The 24,218-nt window shown below is 44.3% G+C and overlaps 1 protein-coding gene across 3 annotated transcripts in view; it reads right to left on the bottom strand.

Annotated features, from left to right (window-relative positions):
• tenm1 (teneurin transmembrane protein 1) overlaps positions 1–24,218 on the bottom strand; it is a 1,545,585-nt gene that overhangs the window by 161,814 nt on the left and 1,359,553 nt on the right. For all 3 annotated transcript variants that reach the window (XM_072505612.1, XM_072505613.1, XM_072505614.1), the window contains 2 exons: positions 18,658–18,890; positions 9,777–9,931 (listed from right to left, as the gene is read on the bottom strand). In XM_072505612.1, coding sequence (XP_072361713.1) covers positions 9,777–9,931; positions 18,658–18,890 — 388 coding nt within the window. The remainder of the gene's footprint in view (positions 1–9,776; positions 9,932–18,657; positions 18,891–24,218) is intronic.

Below are 24,218 nucleotides of genomic sequence, written 5' to 3'. Positions count from 1 at the left end.
TATTGCCCGGGGCTAGCGCAGAGAAGAGAACCCCTGCGCATGCGCGGAAATATGCCGCCCGATCTGCGCATGCGCGGAAATACGCCGGTCGTTCAGCGCATGGGTGAACTTGGGCCGGCCCTTCGGCGCCAGCTGGAGCACACCAACTACTCCGGTGTCAACCTAGCCCCCGAGAAATTGGAGAATTCCTCACTTTCGGGGGATGTTGGCGCCGGTTTTCCCTCCGGCGTGGGGACATAACTCCATTTTCAGAGAATCCTGCCCGGGTTTACCTATGTGACTAGGGGAAAACAATGCAATGCAGAAGAGGTAACTTCAAAGTGGAGAGATAAAGGAATTGGCACTTATGTGCTAAAAGCCGGGTCCACGGGGTGGATTACATCAAAGGGAAAGAGTGATATATCCGTAGCCCAATACCTGGAGAAAGGGAAACAGTAGAGGCAGCCACCACAGCCACACCCAGCTGCAGAAAACTGTCTCCCTTGAAAACAAGTTATTGCTAAAACTGGAGCCCACAAAAATCTAAAATTCAAACTAAGAAGATTACATGCTGAAACTGAAGATGGTTTACCCAAATGTGGACAAATAACCTGTGCATAGTAATTATTTGCTGGATTTAAGTCATGGCTTAAAAAATATTGGATGTTATTTGAGGCATCACAGAGTTCAAGAAACAGCTGGTTGGGAACAAAGGGGTAGCTTTATGTAATACTGTGTGCATAGCCATTGGTGTAGTTTTTAAAATTCGTTCATGGATGTGGGCGTCGCTGGTTGAATCAGCATTTACTCCCCATCCCCAATTGCCCCTTGCACTGAGTGGTTTTCAGAGGGCAGTTAAGAATCTACCGTATTACTGTGGGTCTGGAGTCACACACCCGCCAGAGAAGGTAAGGATGACAGATTTCCTTCCCGAGTGAACCAGATGGGTTTTTACAACAATCAACAATGATTAGAATTCAAATTTCACCATCTGCCATGGTGGGCTTCCAACCCGGGTCCCCAAACACCTGGGTCTCTGGTCCAGTGAGAATACCACTACGCCATTGCTTTCCCATGTTGAGCATACTGTTGTCTTGTATTTTAATCCTCCTCGTCATGTGTTTTTCTTTAAAGTTAATAAATGTTTTTATTAACGGATCACAAAATGATTGGATTATTCCTCCCTGGTTTGCATATCTTTTCTCAAAGTATACCAAATTTCAAATATAACACCACCAAGATCCAGTGTTCCAAGTTACCCTTTATATTGTCTATGGAGGAATCCACACGAACGAGAGACTAAAAGAAACTTTGTTTAGAATTTAATAGAATAGAATCCCTACAGTGCAGAAGGAGGCCATTTGGCCCATTGAGTCTGCACCGACCCTCTGAAAGAGCACCATACCCGCACCATCCCCCGGCAACCCCAGCTAACCTTTCGACATTAAGGGGTAACATAGCACGGCTAATCCACCTAAACTGCACATCTTTGGATTGTGGGAGGAAAATGGAGCACCCGAAGGAAACCCACACAGACATGGGGAGGACGTGCAAACTCCACACAGATGGTCACTCACGGTGGGAATCGAACCCGGGTCCCTGGCATTGTAAAGCAGCAGAGTTAGCCAGTGTGCCACCCTGCTGCTCTATTGAACAAGAAACTATTTGCATATATCCAGAATTCCCAGTCGGAACTTCCATGTTCGGCTCCCACTTGGGCAGAGCTTTTATACATAGTGTCCATGGCTCCGCTGCTGGGATCCCCGCTCCTCAGCGGAGAAGCTCGCACTCAACGAGACTCACGGAGATACTATTTGGTCTAACCCCGTAGGTCTCGTGCGGGTTATAACACCCTTCTGGATTTTGGGATACATTCGCATTTAACATCAGTACGGTTCTTAACAAGATACATATTAACATTGAAACATATCTTTTGTTCAATGGATAATGTAGTGATCTGCATAATACTGAATCGTTTTGGCCAGGAAGATCTGGCCTGTTTTCAATTTCTATTGGTTTGCTAAGTAGGCTCATTTTTTCTCAAGTAGAAGAACAAAAGAAGCCAACGTTCCTTTTGAAATGAATGAAAATCGCTTATTGTCACAAGTAGGCTTCAATGAAGTTACTGTAAAAGCCCCTAGTCGCCATATTCCGGCACCTGTTCGGGGAAGCTGGTACGGGAATTGAACCGTGCTGCTGGCCTGCCTTGGTCTGCTTTAAAAACCAGCGATTTAGCCCAGTGTGCTAAACCAGCCACTGTTCCCTATCTGACAACTCACGGTAAACGAGTGATTATAAATGTCCCTGCTGACCGAACACCACAGAAATATTGATATTAGAAACTTTAGAGAGTATGACTTAATTGCAGCCCGTCTGCCATTTTCTTTCCTCGTGGCCGTCTGTGATAACAGTTACGACAAAAGCAAGCTATTGTAAAAGTAATTAAAATTTGGAAGGAGATAAAATATCTATATACTGCAAGGCATGGGATGCTTTCCTCATTAAGTGTGACCCCAGTTGTAAAATATCACATTTCTTTTGTCTTAATTCAAGGGGTTAGAATTTGGAGATGAAAAGAAAGCAACAGATCTTGGCAGAGGTCTTGGCCACCAGTCAGGAGCAACAAAAGGATGCCTACATAATATTGCTATAATTGTAATATTGTCTCAAAATTAAAATCTCCCAGCCTGTTATTCCCTTTGGTTCCTTCAGGAATTTGTGAGCCCTGAAAGAATTGGTGTGAGCTTAATGAAAACCAACTTCATTCGAAATTACTTTGTATGAAGTACATCACATTGAATAGACCAATGTCATATATGTCAGTGAGAGGAATCATACTTTGAAATTATCATTGTTGGGAGGACATCTGTTATTCCACCATATTGTAGAATGTAGCATTGACTGTTTGATATTGCTGCTTGTAAGAAATGAACTGATTTTAAGTAAAGGACATAATTTTCCCCAAAAATGATGAAGTGCCATGTTCTGACTGAAAGTTGACGTGTTTCTCCCCAGAGAACAGCCAGGTTTTTTTTCTGCACATCTTCTGACACGATGAACAAAAACAGGGGGGAGTGTTTTGCGCCATCACTCTGACAGGGTAGGGCCTAAAAACACTGGCAACCCCGGCTCTACAGAGATCGACGAGCTGTTTTTAAAGGGTGCCCTCATTTCAAACTGAAAGTAAAGGCCCCCCTCACCCACCATCGCCAGCATCCAAGCTTCAGTGCCCTCCCTACCACCATCGCTGCCATCAGGGTGTCAGTGCGCCCCCCCTCCCCACCCACCATCATCACTGGCAACCAGGCTTCAGCCCCCTCCCCATCACCATCGCTGGCATCCCGGCATAGTGGGAACCCTCCCCAATAGGTTTCATTCTTCCCCTGGCCCAGCCCCCTGGCAGTACCAACCCATTGGCACTGCCAGGTTGTACAGCCAGGGTGTGGGGGAGCAGTGCCAGGGTGTCCCTGGTCACCCAAGGGCTACAGTCGCCTCCACGCCCTAGGGAGGTCATTTCAACTGCTGGACAGCAGCAGTGATTTCCACCAGTGCGATGTCACGCTGACAGGGGTGGAGGGTTGGGGGTGGTTGGGGGAGGACATCTCGCTGGGCGTGAACAAAATCCATGCATTTGAAGTTGTTTCAATGTAGCTTTTAAGTGTTGTAAATGTTCTTGCTCATTTGTGCCGGTGATCAATATATGACCTCGGTGATATGTACCCACTGTAAGCCACTGAGGATCTGGTCCATTGAGCATGGAAATAAAGCTGGTGCTGACGTTATTCAAAAAGGAAATCTCTGGTACAGATGAGGCCTTTGCGAGTGATGATGGTGAGCAGGTGTTGAGATTCCGCTGCCACATTCATTTGCAAGTAGGCCTACGATTGATCAATCTTGCTGAACTTCTATCTCCCTGCTAGGCCTGCAAACAAATCTTCAATCAATGGTAGCGGGTATTGGTCCACATGTAGTACCAAATTGATTGTTGTCTTAAAATCTCTGCAGATACAAATTGTATCATCCTGTTTCATTCCAGGTACAAAGGGGTTGCCCAATCACTAGCCGTAACAGGTTCTTAAATTCCTGTTTCCACAAGTCTCAGTCGTTTGGATTCAATCTTGGGACGTATAGCATAGGGTACAGCTCTTGCCTCGAGACATTTCGGCTGGCTATTTTCCTTAATCTTCAGGGACACTTAGAGTTCTTAGAGTACAGAAGGAGGCCATTGGGCCCATTGAGTCTGCACTGACACTCTGAAAGAGTACCCTACCTGGGCCCACACCCCCACCCTATCCCCGTAATCCCATCTAACATGCACATCCTTGAGCTGCAAGGGAAAATTGTAGCATGGCCCATCCACACCTAACTTACACATCTTTGGACTTGTACACATTACATGGACCCCAGCGTGCCTTCAAAGACACTGCTGTATTTTTCCATTATGGTCTGTAAGTCCCACTTTGAATCAACCATGCTGTTGACAGTGCTCCAATTCAGTTTAATCCTTTCCAGTCATGAGCGGCCAAAGAGAGCTGGAAAACGTCCTCACACCACATAACTCTGCGGTTTGTCCAATTAGCTCAACCTTGACTGTGATGTAACCTCTCAGTGGTACTATCTCTTCAGTATAGGTCCTCAAGATCCCATCTGCTGATTTTAAAGGCAGTTGGGTAAGTTTCCGTTCATAGTTGGTCTCAGCGATTAGGGAGACGGTAGCCCCTGTGCCCACCTCCATTTTAACAGGTTGTCCATTCAACTTTGGAACCACCTTGGGCTGAGAACACTTTCAACTTTAATTCTTCATCAGATTGAATTGTTTTCGGTTCATTGTGGTTGTTGTTCTTTTCTACCAGATTATTAATTTCCTTCATTGAATTTGTTTTGTTTCTCCCTTTGAATTAGTTTTGTGTCTTCCTTTGGGTGTTCTTCTCTGGAGAAATGTTTTCTCCAGCAAGCTGTTGGAAGTTCCGCCATAGTTTTTACCTTGGCTATCCTTGCTCTAGCGATCAGGCTGCGAATGGCTCGTTTTTGCACATTGATGACATGCCTGTTGCTGCATAAATGCCTTCTGGGCGGCAGCCAGTTTATTGTGCTTACTCCAAGCTGAGAAGACTTCTTAGCCATAAGTTCCATTGGAACAGCAATATCTCATGCAGCCTTCAAACTTAGATTTCATTCCATCAATAGCCTTCTTTGAATGGCCTAATTTTTCAAACCACGCACTAAATGATCTCTAATTGTGTCAGCTAACAAATTGCCAAAACTCTGTATGTCGTTTGAGGGTTGCAACGAACGGCACAGTATTTTCCCCTTCTAATTAATTCCTTCAATGAAATCGAAACCTCTCCACAACAATCAACGGCTTTAGTGAATAGTGATCTTCTAATATTTTCACCAGTTCTTGATATGTCTTACCTCCAGGAATCTCCGGCTGAACTAAACTTCTTTGCAATCTCTTCTGATATTTTGTTGCCACAAATGTAATAACGCAATCTCTCTGAATATGATCTTCAGTTTCCTGAGTCTTCATCAAAAGAACCATTTTTGTACGGTATTGGAATGCTGCAACAGCTTTGACTTGCAACAGCTTTAAATTTCATGCAAGTTATGATAATCCTTTGTTCTCTGCCCCGCTCTACTTCCATGTCTTAATGTACTGCACTTCGTGAGCCCAGCAGATTGACTCCTCGGATTGCCAGTTGAAAATCTGTGCGGGCTGTTCCTTTGAAGTTTTTGCCCCAAAACCTTACCGGTTACGATGTCAACGATTTCTGACCTTCTGTTAATCAGTTGATCAACTGATCTGTTGAACCTGCTCCGCTCCAATGACTTTTTTGAAAAATACTTTTTTTCCTTTCTTCTGATCTTTTTCTCATCGCCAGTTTTCTAGTTGTGAACTGTTTTATCTATAGACTAACAGTACAAAAGAAATTGGATTGGCGAAGCACGTAGGTTTGATACAAGATTACCAGAGGTTTATTGAATGGGTCTTCACTGTATAAGATTTAGTTCAAAATTCCACAAAAGCCCACAAAATAGCCAGTGATGCCACATAAGTCATGTGACTCCATGCTAACAGAGACATTGCATACAACTACAATAACCCATATATATAACATGGATATTCTGCCTTTAAATTAAAGTAAATGTAATGAAATTGTGCTATATTGAATTTTGAATGAATTACTGAATTGATAGAAGTTTATAAAATTATTAGAGGTATAGATAGGGTGAACAATTGGAGGCTTTTTCCCAGGGTGGAAATGACAATTACAGAGGGGCACAAGTTTGGGGGGATAGGTTCAGTGGAGATGTGCGGGGGAAGTTTTTTTTACACAGAGGGTAGTGGCGCCTGGAATGCACAACTAAGTGAGATGGTTGAGACAGAAACGTCAGCAACCATTAAGACTTATCTGGATAGGCACATGAACAGACGGGGTATAGAACGATACAAGCGGTTGGTCTAGATAGGACACGTGATCGGCACAGGCTTGGAGAGCCAAAGGGCCTGTTCCTGTGCTGTATTGTTCTTTGTTCTTTGTACTACAGTTTTTCTCCTCTCTGAGGCAATGGCTGATTAATGGTTCCATGGCTATCATGAATATTCAGTACTTCATCCGCATCTGATCTTAAACAATTACTCTCGGATAAATGAAGGGAACCTTCACTGTGATACCTCATTCTGCACATGCACACTTACCCGCGGGAGTGACTTGATGCTGATCAGGAGTGGGCACCCTGGCTGACTTATCTTCTGCCTTATCTAGCAGGTACTGAGACTCGTGGAGTGCCCTGCCCCCGCTCTGACTGAGATCAGCTGACTGAGTACAGACAAAGAATTGAACTTTGGATCATGCTTCATACACTTTGCCAATTTGAACATTTTGAAGGCAGTTATCCTCATCAAAAAGCTTCTTTGGATCCCAAACAATAGAATTACTACAAATCAATGCAAGTGTTAGAAAAATCAATGCCGTTTCATATCCAACATGACACCTGCCCCTCTTACATCTATTCACTGTTTTCTCTGGTGACCAGTCAGGTTTTCCATTCATTGTGGTTGGTTGCCTGCCAACAAATGTTTGTAATTCAAGTCACTTTAACATAAGTGAATTCACTTAGTGCTCCTGGTCTTCCTGGCTGCACTTTGAAAGCCAGTAATAATGTTTACATCATTCAAGGATGATAGATTTCAGCGTAATCTTGGCACAGGAGAAGTTACATTTAATCAGGAAGATGTTGAAATTATGCTTCAGTAAAATTAACTTTGAAAAGCATGACAGGCCAGTTCAATCTCAGCCTATGCTGGGTTAGCTGATATCAGCCAGGCAGTGATGGAACCATCCAGTACAGGGAAGGCAATTTGGTCCACTGCTCTTCCGCCAGCTGTTTGAAAGAGCAGGCCAATTATCCCCAGTCCCCTGCGTTTTCCTCTTTGCCCTGCAAATTTGTCCATTTCAAGTTTTTACCCAGTTTCCTTTTGAAAGTTATAATTGAATCTGCTCACACCACCCTTTCAGGACATAACAGCTCACTGATTGCAACACTCTTCCTGAACTTGGTGCCCCAGGCTAACAGATGGGTTAAATTAGCCTCGGTTTTCTGCCCTTGATTATTCTAGCTGATGTATTCTGGATAGGTGTGCGTTACGTGATCACTGCATTGAGCTTTGCTACCCTTGGTGAGATGCTGGCGAGATCCTGGTGCCCTGTGGAATCACGCCCCATTAAGTACGGGAGGAACTCAGCAGAGAAAGTCGATGCAAAAATAAAAAAGTTGGTGAGGCGAGATCAGGTTGAAGATTTCCTCCCAGTGATACAAACTGCAAAATTTTAAACCTGTTTTATTAGAACACGTTTTGTTGAACTTCGAATACAGAATGATACAAAAATGCAATGAAAACAAAGAAAAGAAAAACGCACAGGAAGAAAAACTACTCTTGGGTGATGGTGGAAAGCTACATTAGATTGGTGCCTATTATACGTCCCACATATTTTTTTCCCTTGCATTGTATTCAGGGAAGCAAAACTTGGGTGTTTGGTATCATAGAATGGTACAGTATAGAAGGCAACCATTTGCCCCATTATGATTGTAGCATTCTATTTGACATTGCCTGTTTCATACTATCAACCAATATTAAAAATGCTTACCTAGCCACCTATTCCCCTGCTGTAACCAGGTTTGCATATTAAAGAAATTCCTTGCAGGCGGATAAAACAAGTTAATTTACTCATCTCAACACAGAAAAATCCTTTCTGCCAAATATCACTAGAACGCCTTGATCAGAGATAAAACCTTACAATCTTTGTCACACTTTTACTCTACTTCAGTGAAAAAACGGATCGTGGGCAAGCAAAAGCATAACTACAATAAACACAATATCGGAAAATATATTGAAAACCAAAATATCACAGACTGCAACATTTTCTTTGACTATGCCCCGAGGAGGCCTGCTCTTGTCTGGTATGATTTATTCATGCAGCTGCAGATTATCCTAGGTGGATTGCACCTCACCGTGTTCTCATTAACATTTCTGTCTGTACACAGCAGTAAGGCTCTCACCTCACACCTCAGTGTTCCAGGTTCAAACCTTGGTGGAGAATAAGGATCAAGCTGCAGTCATGTTTGTAATGAATTCATTAATTTTCGGTTCGCTCATTATGCGCGTCTTTATTGTTTTATGTTTACAGAAAGGCAACCAAATGGCTCATTTGAAGAGTTGGAGATGGTTGTTCTCCAAGCTATAAGCAGTGACTTTAAAGAATTTAAAGAGGCTTTTTAAGTGGCAGTATTTTAATTCGGAATCTATGAGACTAGCATCCTTGAGCTGGCTCACAGTGTTATGATGCTCAGTTTGGTTCCCTTAAACCAGTGGCAAACTCATGAGAAAGTGATGTATACAGGTATTCTGGTTAATAGCTACCTGTGCTGGCAACCTTTTCATGGATCCCCAATTATTTCTCCACTGGAGACATCATTTATTACTTCACTTGTCCCATTATCACCTCTCTTTTGCCTTGCATCATTTCACCTATTTTGTCATTTAATCTCCCCGGTCTTCTGCACAGACTTTTCCTTTTGTTCTTTTCCTCACCTCCCACCCCTCTTTCTCTGCCTTCGTGCTTGCTTTAAATCCTGTTACATCCCGGACACCTCTTTTTCTAGCACTGATGAAAGGTCATCGACCTGAAATGTTAACTCTCGCCCTGGATGCTACCAGACTTCACAGAATCATAGAATCCCTGAAGTGCAGAAGGAGGCCATTCAGCCCATCAAGTCTGCACTGGCCCTTGGAAAGAGCACCCTACTTAAGCCCACACCACCAGCGTATCACCATAACCCAGTAACCCCACCTAAACTTTTGGATACGAAGGGACAATCTAAGGGAGGAAACAGGAGCACCCAGAGGAAAGCCACGCAGACACGGGGAGAAAGTACAAACTCCACACAATCACCCGAGATTGGAATTGAACCTGAGTCCCTGGAGACAGCAGTGCTAACCATTGTGCCACCCAGCCGCTGTGTATTTCCAGGACTTTTTGCTTTTGTTTTAGCTATCATCCTGGAAGTCATCGAGCTGCTTCTCGTGAGGCAAGCCACCCTATATTCTTGTACGTAAATGTGGTACAAGCAGTGTCAGCACATTCAAAAAACTTTAATAGGGCGCCCAATTTCAGGCTGGCTTTGGATCTCGCAATTGGAGCACCTAACGGTTGCATCGTGATCATTCTCGGTCCATGTCCTGCTTCTACTTTGTATCATGTTTCAGAATCTAATCTGCAGCTTTAAACATTTACCTGAGAAATGTCCATGACTGATTCGCAGCTCAGAGGTTGTGTTGATGTTAGGCCGTTGGAACCTATTATCGTTGTGATTACACCATCCTGATCCACCTTTCGAATGGTAGTTCCATCCACAAAGAAGATGAATCCATACTTATCAACAGCAATCCCTATTTCGAAACAGCAATGCAAAGAAAATAAAAGAACTTGGAAAAGTTGGCAAAATGTAAAAAGAAAACTTCATTTATGTAATGCCTTTCAAGACCTCAGGACATACCAAAGCCTTTCAAAGCTAATTAAGTACTTTCACATTGTAGTTACCGTTGTACTGTAGTCAATGTGGCAGCCCCATGGCTTGCACACAGCAAGATACCACAAATGGTAATGAGATAGATCTGCAACTAATCTGCTTTTCATTGTGTTCGTTGAGGAGCAAACGTTGCCACCACTCCAGGGGGAACCTCACTGCTCTTTTGCATTCAGCTAAGACGTAAGGTGGGGGCCAATAATGCATTTCCAAGTGTGCAGCACTACCTCAGTACTGCACTAAAGTGTTTGGAAAGTGTGGGCTTGAACTTGGAACATTTGGACACAGGTTGAATTGGACACCTCTGAAGCAAGGATGACAACAAATAAAAGCTTCCTCTGCACTGTCATAACCAGAGGTTACAGAGTAAAGCACCTTCCAAACTATCCCATTATACACTTACATGTCAATAATGCACAGATTAGAATAAGTAGCAGGAATGTGAAGAATTAGTAAAATTGCTGCATCTCAATTAACTATGCTATCCAACTTGCTATCTGTACCAACATTACACTAGAGACAGTGGCAATTTTCAAACCATAATTAGATATAATTATCTGCACCGTACAATGCTACAAGTATGCTTTGGATAAACATGAATTACTTCTAATTGCAGGCAAGTACAAACATAGATTTCTGAAACACATTTTCAACGCTACTGACTACTTCTCTCATTCATTATAATTTTCTGTTTTATTTTTAATTTTTGAAGTCTATGCTTTGAAGTATTTTGTTACTGCTGTAAATTATGTGTCGCGGATTTGACATAATCCCTGACAGTTTTGGTCTATTTTAGAATGTTATGGCTATTTTGTTCAGGAAGCTGAAATTTTAAAGCTGTATTAAAATAAGAATGCATTCCATAACTAGCCTCATTTCTCAAGGGCACTTGTCCTCATACACAATAGGTCCAAAGTAATTGCTAGCACTAAGTCGAAACATTTGGAGATTGCATGCATCATATTTAGACCCAATGTACAATTAGCTTCTTTTATTCTTCAGAACGCACCATTTGACATACCCTGGCTCAGTGGTATTAATCTCACCTGTGAGTCAGGAGATTGTGAATTCAAGTCCCATTCCCAGCGACTTAGTACATTTAAGTTGACACGCAAGAATAGTAGAGCGGGACTTGTGCAGTGCCGGAAGTGCCACCTTTCAGATGTGACTTTAAACTCAGACCCGACCTTGCCTCTAAGGTGGGGGTTAAATGGCCGATAACTCCATTTTGAAGAAGTGCGGAGGATTCCTCCTGGCGTCCTTACCAATATTTCTCCCACACCGACAATAAAAACAAATAGATGATCTGGCAGCATCTGTGGAGAGAAACGCTCTTCACAGATTCAGCTGGATCTACTGAGTATTTCCAACATTTTATGTTTTCATTTCCGATTTCCAGTATCTGCATTATTTTGTGTTTGCGTTAATCTAGCTGATTCAATCTTATTGCTCTTTGTCAGATCTTCTGTGCACAAATTAGGTGTCATGTTTTCTACACTACAACAGTGACTTCATTTTAATAGTGCTTTACTCGTTGCAAAGACCTTCTCTATGCATATTTTGAGCTCTGCGTCAAGGAACAGATTGCTTGTCACTGTGGACTCAAGGTAGCAGAATTTGCTAACCCCTTCCAGCGGGGTGTTGTTCAATGGGACCAAGGGTGGAAGTCCAACACCATATCCCATGACCATGGTTTTCTTGGCGCTTATAGTTAGGGAGGACAAATTACATGCATGAGAGAGGCAATAGTCTTTGTAGCTCAGTTTCCATGTGGGCTACTAGTGCAGCACAATTAGTGTAGGGAAGCTCCCTGATCAGGATGCAATGTTTTTTTTGCCTTCTCTTTCAGTCTGGATTGAGTATAGTTCTTGCCATCTAACCTAGTGTTCATAGTGTGCCTATAGATTCCTTCCATTCCTGCAGGAAAGTTGAAGCTTGGATGGCAAGCAGAAGAGGGAATAGAGCACAGCACTGTTTCACTCCATTCTTCACTCTGAAACCATCAAAACTGTACAGTTCAGTGCATATTGCCATAAAAGGAACGGATGATACTGAGGAGCTTTGGTGGGCAGCTAATTTTCCCCCAAATTTTGTATTGCCCTGTTCTGCTGATGGTGTTGAATACCTTAGTTAGATCTATGAAAGTAAGGTAAAGCAGTATACGCTGTTCTCTACGCAATTCTTAAAGCTACTATAGGAGAAGATCTAGTCGATTTGCCTGGACAGAAACCACACTGTGCTTCCAAGTACACCTGGTCTGCAAGTAGATGGGATCTTTTAAGTATGGCTCGAACAAAGGCCTTCCCATGATGCTAAGCAGTGAGATACCCTTGTACTTGTTGCAATTTCCTCTGCTGTCTTTGTTTCTGTATAATGTGATTTTAGCATCAGCATATCCTGTGGAATTGAACCTACTTTCTAGCAGAGAAGGAAAAATTCATAAAGGACTCCCAAAAAATCCAAGAGCTAACCTCAAGCTGACCCTTTGGACCAAGCTGATGGCTTATAGGGCCTGTGTTCTCAGCACTTTGCTGTATGCTTGTGAACCCTGGATGACTTACAGCTACCAGGAAAAGAAGATCAATAATTTCCATCTCTGCTGTCTGCTGTGCATTTTGGGTAAATCCCACCAGGACAAAATCATGAATGTGGCAGTCCTCCCAAAGGCAAAGCTCCCAAGTGTCAGCACTAATCAAACAAAGGTGGGTTAGTCGGATCTGGCACGTCAACAAGATGGAAGACAGTTGCATACCCAAGGACCTTCTGTATGGTGAGGTAGCTGGAAACAAATGACCAGTGACGTGCCCAAAGCTCCGCTTTAAGGACGCTTTGCAAGCATGACATGAAGGCCATATACATCAATTATCGCACCAGACAGTCCCTAGCTGGCAAAAGACAGAATGTTGACACATTCTGCGGGCTGGTGTGCCGTACCCTGATGATCAGTGGCTACAGCAGCTTGACAACCGGCGCCAATGTCAAAAACAACAACCCATAACACCACTGGCTTGTGGAAGAACCTGCCTCTCAGGATTGGCCTCCATAACCATCAGCAAAGGTGCACCAAGTGAACACCCACCACCCCCTCATCCCCAACTAACAAGATAGTTTACTGCATGTCCATCATCTCTCCCAGTTGGAAGGATGCCAGCACACATTTGTTCATAGTACATGTACTTTTATTTCCATCATATTTTATTACAGCTCAGCATTAGGGATCTAAAGGTGCACTCTACCCATTTAATGGACTGAATTTATACTGTGTGATTCTAATATTGAATATGTTAGATGTTTGTGCAAATCTGAGCATGCCATTTCAATGCAGATAAAGTCATTTCAAACTAGACTGTTAACTTGGTCACAATACCGAAATATTGCGGCTATAGGAAATCTGAAATTCAAACAGTAATTGCTGGAAACAGTTGACAGGTCAGACAGCAGCCAGTTCCGTGGAAGGTCAATGGGTCAACTCTGTTTCTGACAAATGCTGCCAGAACTGCTGAGTGTTCCCATTTCCATTGTTTGCTCGATTTCTGTTAACACGTTTATTGCTAACATTGCACAGTTTGATTTCAACCTTAAGTATTAACACCAAATTATCCCGTTCATCTGCCTTTCTTCAGTGTCTTTACCTATAGTGTCCCACTCATCTAGGTGGCATCTTTTTGAAGTCCTCAATAATCTGAATGAAATGTTCTTGGCAACATTCTTCAAATGATTGTTGACTTCTACCATTATTCCACCCATTAGAGCAGCAAGAACATTCAAGAAAGAGTCTCTAACAGCCTAACAATACAGAATGAATTGTTTTGGTATCAACACATGAACAAACTCCAATGAAGATTCTCACTGTGGTAGTTTTGTTCTTTTGATTATTTCTGAGTGGCAACACATGCAGGTATGAATGCTAATAACTGAACAGCAGATTGAAAACAAAAGCATCATTAAGGTCGAGTGGCGATATTGAGAAATGGAAGTACTGTTTCATAAAGGCAGCTGAATTCCATCTTGACAAAAATGACCTCTTTCATCAAATCTCCTCAACAAAATGAGTTTGCCATTTAACAGTGCAGTGAGCACCAATCATGATCGCAGTGATTCACACGGGGTTAATCAAACATTTTGGGAAGCAAAATCTAATACTTTGGATAATATACTGTCATCAACTATGATGCCCTCAGCTTCTGGAAACAAAATATCTTATGTTTGCTGAGCATTGCTATGCAGCCATCAACTAGACCTGCCTTATGACAATAATACTGGGAACTTGACTATGAATACACTTGAATGCAAGAAATAGAAACTTCACCACTTGACGTTTTGTGCCTGTAAGATCTTGAGATCAGGAAAGTACTGCCCACGTCTCCAAAAGTACCAAGCAGAAAAAAATAGTGACACATTTTAGTTTATGTTTTTTTAAAATGCGAGTATAATGATCAAATTGTCTTATAATGCAAACAGTTATAAATCCATAGTGTTCACCCTGCATTTTCATATATTAACTAACAAAACTTGCATATGTGCATATTTATTGTTCATGTCAGGAGAGAGACTTTTTGCTGCAGTAAGCAATAATATAGCATACTGTCCCATGATCATTAGCACTGAGCCTGAAACAAAATGAATTCCCAAAGTACTTCAGGTTTGCACTCTGAATAATGACTCTTTCAAGCAGACATGTTGGTGTACAAAGAACAGATTAAGCAAAATGAACTGAAGTATATTGGATGGAATTTTAATTTAATTCCTCTTTTCACACATTAACAGGCGTTTCGTAATATTAATAGTGAATGCATTAATGAGATTTATACCTCCACCGTTTTAACAAAGCCACTGGTAGCACACGAATTTCAAAGTGTTAGGAGATATGGGTGCAACGAGTTAAAATGCAGAATCCTAGCGCCACCATTCTAAAGAATGATAGGAATGTAGACTGAATTTTCAGGCGTTTGAATAATTATCCACCTGAATTCTCTGGATAATGAAAACATGAAGCTTAATTCAAGTGTGATCTGGAGACCTGAGAAAAAGGAAACTTGCGTACATTAGCAAGTTGGATAGTTGATAACAGGGTGATTCAAGGTTGAGTCAGCTGCACCCATCTCAATAGGGCCATTGTATCAGGTACCACTAATAGGTCAGAAATGTAATGTTGTATGCGATTAGGCCATACTGTTCATGTTATATTATAAGATTTTGATTCAGAGACTTGTCGGGATCTAAAGGTATAAAAGTCAAGGGTGAGATCTACCAGCCACTTTGCACCCAAAGAGTAGTGTGGCGCGGCCGGTAAAAGCCATGAGATCCCACTTCCGGGATCTACCCAGCAACCTACACCTCGTGAGATCCAACGTGATCTCGCAAGATGTCTCAAAATGTGAATCCCGCCCATTTTGGACGGGATCACTTTCTGGCAAATCTGCATATTAGAGTGCATATAGATCTAAGCAAGGCATTGGGCGTTTAACCCCCTCGCCTTGGAGACCTCGGGCGAGTACCATTCGATGCTAGTCTCCACAAATGGGGACCAAATGAAACTGCACTTGTGGGGCTCTACCAGGGGATTGGAGGCTCCCAGGTGCTTGCCATCTGGGGAGGGTAGCACCCTGGCACTTCCAGCCTGGCACTGCTAGCCTTGCACCCTGGCAGCGCCACCTGAGTGCCAACCTGGAACTGCCAACGTTCCCAGGAATCACTGCCAGCTGGTGGGTCAATGCCAGGAAGCGAAGGTGGCATTTCTCATGCAACGAGGATCAGGCCCAGGTCCGGGGGTGCCCTGCATGGGTGGGGAGGGATGCAGCGGTGCAAAGCCATCCTTATTGGTGAGTTAGGATTTTGAGGGGGTTCGGGGGTCGCGTCACGGGGGGGTGGTTGAGAGATCGGGATGCCATTTTTACATTTCATTTTTGTAAAGTCCCAGGCAAGTGACCACTCGGAACCAATGACTGTAGGAAAACCCCAATTTATGATACCTATTATATTACATCTCCTACTTTAGAGTACCTAATTAATTTTGTCCAATTAAGGGGCAATTTAGCGTGTTCAATCAACCTATCTTGTACATCTTTTGGGTTGTGGGGGTGAAACCACAAACACATCTTCTACTTCTTGACGGGTCTTCCGCGGGCCAGGGTTTTAATGTCCTAGAGGCCCCTGGCTTAAGGGGGTGGTTCCGCCCCCACATCTTGGGAGATCGTACTCAGGTGAGGTCACAGGGACTCTGAGCTTGCAGATCCCTTGGCCTCCAGCTGGGTTATAACAACTTGAAAAATTAAAGGTTGAATAAGAATGTGTGACACACTTCCTGGAACCCCGAAAGCTGATTTTGAAGACGTTTGAGTAGATTGAGATACTGCGCCATGTGCATATCGTGTTCATGTACAATTCAATAAATCAGCACAGTACAAAAGCCAATGTAAATAAATAGCACACTGGACATATTTGGGAACAACAGGTTAATTCAATCCTAACAAAGCAATTATAAAAGAAGGCTTCAAACCTGGCTGAAGAAATAACAAAGAAGATGAGGATAAAGTATATGACTCTGATGGGGCAAAATGCTTTTGATGTATTTTCTCACTAGCCTGAGAGATCCCAGTCCTATGGAATACTTTTAAAAATTTGGTTGTGGGATGTGGCCGTCATTGGCAAGGCCAATATTTACTGCCCATTCCTAATTTCCCTGGAGACCAGTTAAGAGTCCACCACATTGCTGTGATGGTGGAGTCACATGTAGGCCAGAGAAGGTAAGGGAGGAAGATTCATGCTCACCATTGCTGAGACTTGCTTTTGAATTCCAGATTATTTTTTTTTACTTAATTGAATTTTTCTTTTGTTAATTAAATTTTAATTCTACCAGCTGCCATGGAGGGATTTGAAATTGTCTCATCAGATCATTAGTCTGGGCCTTTGGATTATGAGTCCAGTGACATTACCAATATGTCATCATCTCCCTAATATGCCAAAATTAATGAGATTCTGGACTCATACTATGGAACAACTAAGAATGAAATTGCATTGAGAGCTGTATTCAGTCAAAAGAAGTGGTTGTAGACTGTAGCAGATTAAATTCTGGAGTCAAAGAAACTCTCTTGATACCATGGATATGGCACAAACTTAGAAATCACCCCAAGAAATACTTTTGCAGGAAGCCTAAAGTGCAATAAAATCCAATCTTAGCTTAGTAAAGACAATAGGCGGATGTGGAAGGAGGCCTGCGATGAGGCCATGGCCATGGAAATGGCAGAAAGAGATGGTTACAGGTTGCAAAGGAATTCCTTTCCTGAGCCGGTAAGGGAGGTTCAATGGATTTTAGTAGGATCCAGGCCATGGCAGCCATGGGACGCCATTTTTAAAAGCCGTCCCCATCTCTCCCTGCACTGAGGAGTTTTGTTGTGCGGGGCTCCTCAGTGCAGGAAATGTGACTTAGTGTGGCCTCGGCTGCGCGTTCCCCGCTGAGGTCCCATATCTAACTGGAGCCACGTTAGATAGCGTTGTGTGTCTTTTAGCTGCGAGCATCGGCAAACATACTAAACGTGCTCGCTATGGGACATCGTCACATTTGGTTCGATTGTGCCCTTAGCCATTCTTTGAGTGATTCACGCCCATTATGTGCAACATTGCATGAAGATAAATGCATTTGTTTCACATTCTGCATCTCACTCCTTTAACAGGGGAATTAATCTATTTTAAACAGGTTAACAACTTCAGTAAAATATTGGGGAAATACATACACAATCTTGTGTTACCTTGTGTTGCCCTATTTTGTATTTCTTTTTCTTTTCTTTTCTTTTCATGTACTTAATGATCTGTTGAGCTGCTCGCAGAAAAATACTTTTCACTGTACCTCGGTACACGTGACAATAAACCAAACCAAACAATCTGTTCACTCGTTGTGCGCCAACATTACACAAAGTAATTTCTAATCTATGATTATAATAAGCTTTTTATTTGAAGACAAAACTCTGCTGCATTACCGAACAGACATGATACACCCTAATTATGCACTGTATTGCAAATTACTTCAGATGCAACCTGCTTTTGAATATTTGACATACAATCATTAGACCCAGCAGATTTCCTGAGTGCTTTGCTGCAGCTAATGTTTCTCGAGTGGTGAACAAGAATTCATTTTATCAGGTAGCTGAAGTTAAATTCCCAAGAATTTTCTTTATGGCAAGGTATCCAGAAGACCAGCAGGATGCCCAAAGCTCTGATTCAAGGATGTTTGCAAGCATGACATGAAGGCCCTAATCATTGATTTTCACATCTGGGAGACATGCCAATGGCATGAAAATGGCAGCATTATCTGTGGGTCGGTGCATGCCACTATGGCGATGGTCGACAGCAACTTGAAAACAGACACCAACGCGAAAAGAAAATCAACCCACATTGAAACCTGATAACCACCTCAAATGTAGAATTGATGGCAGATTCTTCCCCTCGTAAATTGGTCTCTCCTGTCATCAACAAAGTGCACCATATGAAACTACCCATCCCCAATGGATTTGCTGAAAAATCCATCATCTTAAGTAGTTAGAAAGGTGCTGATGAAATGAAATTCAAGGTTCGATTGAGAATGTACTTTACCTCTGGGACTGGTGAGAGAGGCTTCAAATGCTTTGCCCCCATCTCCACAGTGGTTCTGATCAAATGGTAGACACTGATCGCCAGTTCCAGCCACCACCTGAGAATTCCTTAGGAGGTCTTTGGTTTGAACAAGGGACTTCACTCTGTACACTTTCCTGCTGCTGGTATCGGACAGATAAAGCAATCCGGAAACGGGATCCACTGCTAGGTAATACTTATGAGCAGGACTATGGCTGAAACAAGAGAAATGCATTTCAGAAGTTAGAGAGTTTTTCTTGGCTTCTATTTCCTGCATTCCTTACAGACTCAAAATGTATTGTGTTAAAAAGTAGCAAAAGTGTTATTAAGAAATAACAATGTTTGTGATTTAATCTGGCAATATTAAGGGGCAGCTTTGTTCTAATGTTACTGTTCTGATAACATTGTGGTTTCCGATTTGCAATGTTCTTCAAGTCAAGGTGACTTTTCAACTGTCATCATATTTACCAGGGATACTTTGCAGACACTAGAGGCCAGATCCTTCAAAAAAAAAATGATTGCCGTGACAAACAACCCAAGATCTTGCACAAGTGACCATGGAGTGTATTAACTCTTCTTTTCCCCTCATACCAGGTAATCTGTAACCCTGGTAGGTGTAATGACACTCAAGTCATTCTGGAAAGTTTTCAAAGTTTAAATAACACTTTCTTCCCTGGAAACAAACAAGCAGCAGGAACCGCACGAACAAAGAAATTAGCTGATTAACAACCTAAAACAAACCACATCCTGTATTTTACTGCGCCATATTAGGGGATTAGTTTATGTAGTGCATGCCGCTCAGAAACAGATATCTATGTTTGTATGAGGCCATTTTAACTTTATAATTTACAGTGGATTTTAGTGCACATGTGGAGCATTGAGTTGCAGTACTATATTATGATATTTTGGAAGGTTCTAGGTCTGGTTTACAATACCCTTGGGTGTGGTTGACCATCTGCCATGCCACTGTTGTCTGTTCAATCACTCCTGGAACAATCTCTCAGAAGCTATTAGCCAACAGCTGACGCCAATGATGAAATACCAATTCTAGCTGCCTTCGCTGTGCGAGTGCTGCCAACGGATGAAGAACAACTGCTACAAGCCGTGTTGCTGAGTGGCACAAGAGGCAATTTGTGTGTCCTTCTCTTTAAATGCTTGACGGATGGCATGACTGAATTTGGTTGGTTAAACACTGATGTGGTGTCTGCTTTGTGTCCCATTGGACACAAACACTTGATCCACCAGCTGTATTTTTAAATAAGTTTTGCCAGCTCTCAGCTGGCATCAAGCTGCCTGCCTGATGGAAGTTAAGCATCTCACCAGACAGGAAATCTGTCACTCTGTCACATCAACCCACAAGAAAATCTCCTACAGCCAAACATCAATAATTAGCACCTTGTTTACCACGGTCCTTTAATTTTGGTGTAAAATCCTGCATTCTCTTACGTTAGTTATCCTAACTGGACTGCTTCAGTGTATGACTTCAGCCTTCCACAGGCTATATTCGTACCAGCTGAGGTTATTCCCGAAGGTCCCACCTTCTCAATCATGCCCCTCACCTGAGGTGTGGTGACCCTCAGATTAAATCACCACCAATCAGCTCTCCCCATCAAAGGGGAAAGCAGCCTATGGTCATCTGGGACTATGACAACTTTATTTTACTCTGTACCTAAATTAGAGTGATATATTTCTAATTAAACCAAAAGTGTGACCACTATATAAATGTAAATATTGACTTCCGGTGGTGGCCATGAGCTGAGCGGTCACACAAAAGATGGCTCTCTCCTAGAAACTTCACATTAGATCTTTTTAACAAACGGGCAACAAAAGTTCCCCAACGTAACCCTCACTCACCACCCAACCGACTAAGATGCAGGAAAACCAGCAGCCAGGCCGCAAGACCAGCAAGAGCAAAGAGAGGAAGAATCCAACCCCAGAACAAAGGGAACCCAAGTGGAAATCCAGACCTGAGCATGGCAGACCCAACAGGATCACCAATGTTGGCCCAATCATCGACAGAGAAGCTGAGAGTTTACCTCCGCAGAGCTCTGAAAGCACAGAGAGATAAAACAGCCACCTCATGTTGGCAATGAGGTCGGCATTAGAGGTCGCATTGACCCCAATAAAGGGAATATAGGACCGAGCGGAGGTTGTAGGCCCAGGAGGCGACAGTGCGGGGCCTGGAGAAAGCAGCCACCGACAAGGACAAGCGATTCGCCTCGCTCAAAGCCGAGGTTGCAAGGATGGTGACGTCCCAAAAGGCGCAAAAGGGGAAGGTGGACCACCAAGAAAACAGGGCTGGGATTCTCCCGCAATTGGTGGGACGGCCTGAAGCTGGCGCCAAAAGCGGCGCGAAACACTCCGGCATTGTGCTGGCCGGAAGTTGCAGAATCCTCCGCACTTCCGGGGGCTAGGCCGACACCGGCAGGGTTGGCGCCACGCCAACCGGCGCCGAAGGGCTGCCGTGGGGTGAGTTGGTGCATGCGCAGAACCGCCGGCGTGCATCGTGCGCATGCGCAGGGGGTTTCTTCTCTGTGCCGGCCATGGCGGAGCCTTACAGTGGCCGGTGCAGGTGCCCCCACGGCACGGGCCCGCCCGCAGATCGGTGGGCCCTGATCGCGGGCCAGGCCACCCTGGGCCCCCCCCCGGGCCGGATTCCCCCCCGCCCTCCCCCGAGGACTCCGCTAGCCGCCCTCCATGCCAGGTCCCGCCGGGATGGACCCATGTCCATTTCACGCCGATGGGCCGAGCGGGCGATCGTTTTTGGCCAGTCCCGCTGGCATGAAATGGACATGGTCCATCCTGGCGGGACTCCCCGCCACCGCCCGGAAAATTCGGCAGCCGGCGTCGTAGCGGCGGGGCGGAATTCAGCCCCAGGTCTCAATGGCAGAACCTCCGGATCATCGGGCCGCTGGAGGGCACAGAAGGTAGGAAGCCGACGGAATTTATTTCGGAAAACTGGTCGGGGAGGGGGGCTTTGCCAAGCCCCCAGAGGTGGAGCCACCACGGGAAATAATAGTGGAGCTCCACAAATTCCAGGACAAGGAACGGATTCTGAGGTGGGCGAGGAGCACACGGTCGTGTAAGTGGGAAGGACACACCACTCGCATGTATCAGGACATTGCAAATGGGACTGAAGCTCATTGATGAAGCAACCAAAAATGGTTGTGCCTTGGACACTACTCAGATGAACTCTTGCGGTGATGTGCTGGAACTGAGCTGATTGGCTGCCAACAAACACAACCATCTTCCTTTATGCTAATTTTGACTCCAACCAGTTTCCCCCTGATCTCCATTGACTTCAATTTCATTTGGGCTCCTCGATGCCATACTTGCTCTAACACTGCCTTTATATTAACGGCAGTGACTCTCACTCATCTCTGGAACTCAGCTCTTCTATCCATGTTCGGGCTAAGGCTACAATGAAGTCTGAACCCAAACTGAGCGCCAGTAATTAAGTGTTGTTTGATAGCACTTTCAGCCTTCCATCATTTATCTAATAACAGGGTGGCAATTATCCGGACAGGATTTGTTCAGCTTTTTGTGGATGTGGGCAATTTTCCACTTTATCAGGTCAATGTTTTAGCGGCAGTGGAATATCTATTTAGTTCCAACAGATGCAAAAGCTATGTGCAGCAGTAGTAAAGTACTCATACATTCTGATTTGCACAGTTTATAATGACAACATCATCAGCATAAATCAAACAAAATTAATTGAGTATGGTTTATTTTTTTTAATTGCGTCATTATACACTTGTTGAATCTGTGGAGCATTCCGGTATAAACACAACTCACAGTGAGCTAGAGCTTGCCCTAGGGATTAAACATGCACTCCTTGCAACATTTTGTATTCTGTAAATATTATATTAGTCACATTATGAATATGCAGCACAGTATTTTACTTGAACCTTTAAACATTTGTGTGACACATACAGCTCATATTATTTATTTATTTAAAAAAAAAAATTTTTATTAAAGGTTTTCATAAAATATCAATAACAAAATGAGAAAGAAAAAAGAACCCAACAGGGTTAAGTACAAAACACAATCTAAAAAAGCAACCCCCCCAAACCCCTCCCCCCTGCACATAAATAATAAATTAACATTAACACCCCGACTTAACACAACAGGTGTATACACCCCCTCAGACCCTCCAGTGTAAATAACATAAACAAAAATAAAGTAAACCCCCCCCACCCCACCCCCCCGAGCTGCTGCTGCCATTGACCAATGTCTATCGTTCTGCCAGAAAGTCTAAGAACGGTTGCCACCGCCTAAAGAACCCTTGTACCGACCCTCTCAAGGCGAATTTCACCCTCTCCAATTTAATGAACCCTGCCATATCGCTGATCCAGGATTCCACGCTTGGGGGCCTCGTATCTTTCCACTGAAGGAGAATCCTTCGCCGGGCTACCAGGGACGCAAAGGCCAGAGTTCCAGCCTCTTTCGCCTCCTGCACTCCCGGCTCCTCTGCCACCCCAAATATTGCGAGCCCCCAGCCCGGTTTGACCCTGGATCCTACCACCCTCGACACCATCCTCGCTACGCCCTTCCAAAATTCCTCCAGCGCTGGGCATGCCCAGAACATATGGGTGTGATTTGCTGGGCTCCCTGAGCACCTAACACACCTGTCCTCACCCCCAAAGAACCTGCTCATCCTTGTCCCGGTCATGTGTGCCCTGTGCAGCACCTTAAACTGTATGAGGCTGAGCCTCGCGCATGACGAGGAAGAGTTCACCCTCCCTAGGGCATGGGCCCACGTCCCCTCTTCGATCTCCTCTCCCAACTCCTCCTCCCACTTACCTTTCAACTCCATCACTGAGGCCTCCTCCTCCTCCTGCATCACCTGGTAAGTTTCCGAGATCTTCCCCACTCCCACCCACCCCCCCCCGAGAGCACCTTATCCTGTACTGTGTGTGGCAGTAGCCACGGGAATTCCACCACCTGCCGTCTGGCAAACGCCCTTACCTGTAAGTACCTGAAGGTGTTCCCCGGGGGGAGCCCGTACTTCTCCTCCAGCTCACCCAAGCTCGCGAACTTCCCGTCCACAAACAGGTCCCCCAACTTTCGTATCCCTGCCCTGTGCCACCCCGAAAACCCTCCACCTGTTCTTCCTGGGGCGAACCGGTGGTTCCCCCATAATGGGGTCCACGCCGAGGCCCTAACTTCCCCCCTATGCCGCCTCCACTGCCCCCAAAATGTGAGGGCCGCCACCACCACCGGGCTCGTGGTATACCTCCTTGGAGGGAGCGGCAGCGGCGCCGTTGCCAGCGCCCCCAGACTCGTACCCACACAGGACGCCGTCTCCAGCCTCTTCCATGCAGCCCCCTCCCCCTCCATCACCCACTTGCGCACCATTGTCGCATTGGACGCCCAGTAGTACCCACAGAGGTTGGGCAGCGCCAGCCCCCCCTATCTCTACTCCGCTCCAGGAACACCCTTCTCACTCTCGGAGTCCCTCGTGCCTACACAAACCCCATTATACTCCTGTTAATCCGCCTGAAAAAAGCCTTCGGGATAAACACGGGGAGACGCTGGAACAG

This window comes from Scyliorhinus torazame, chromosome 5 (assembly GCF_047496885.1).
Source record: "Scyliorhinus torazame isolate Kashiwa2021f chromosome 5, sScyTor2.1, whole genome shotgun sequence".
NCBI lineage: Eukaryota > Metazoa > Chordata > Chondrichthyes > Carcharhiniformes > Scyliorhinidae > Scyliorhinus > Scyliorhinus torazame.
This window is presented reverse-complemented; position numbering and strand designations above follow the sequence as displayed.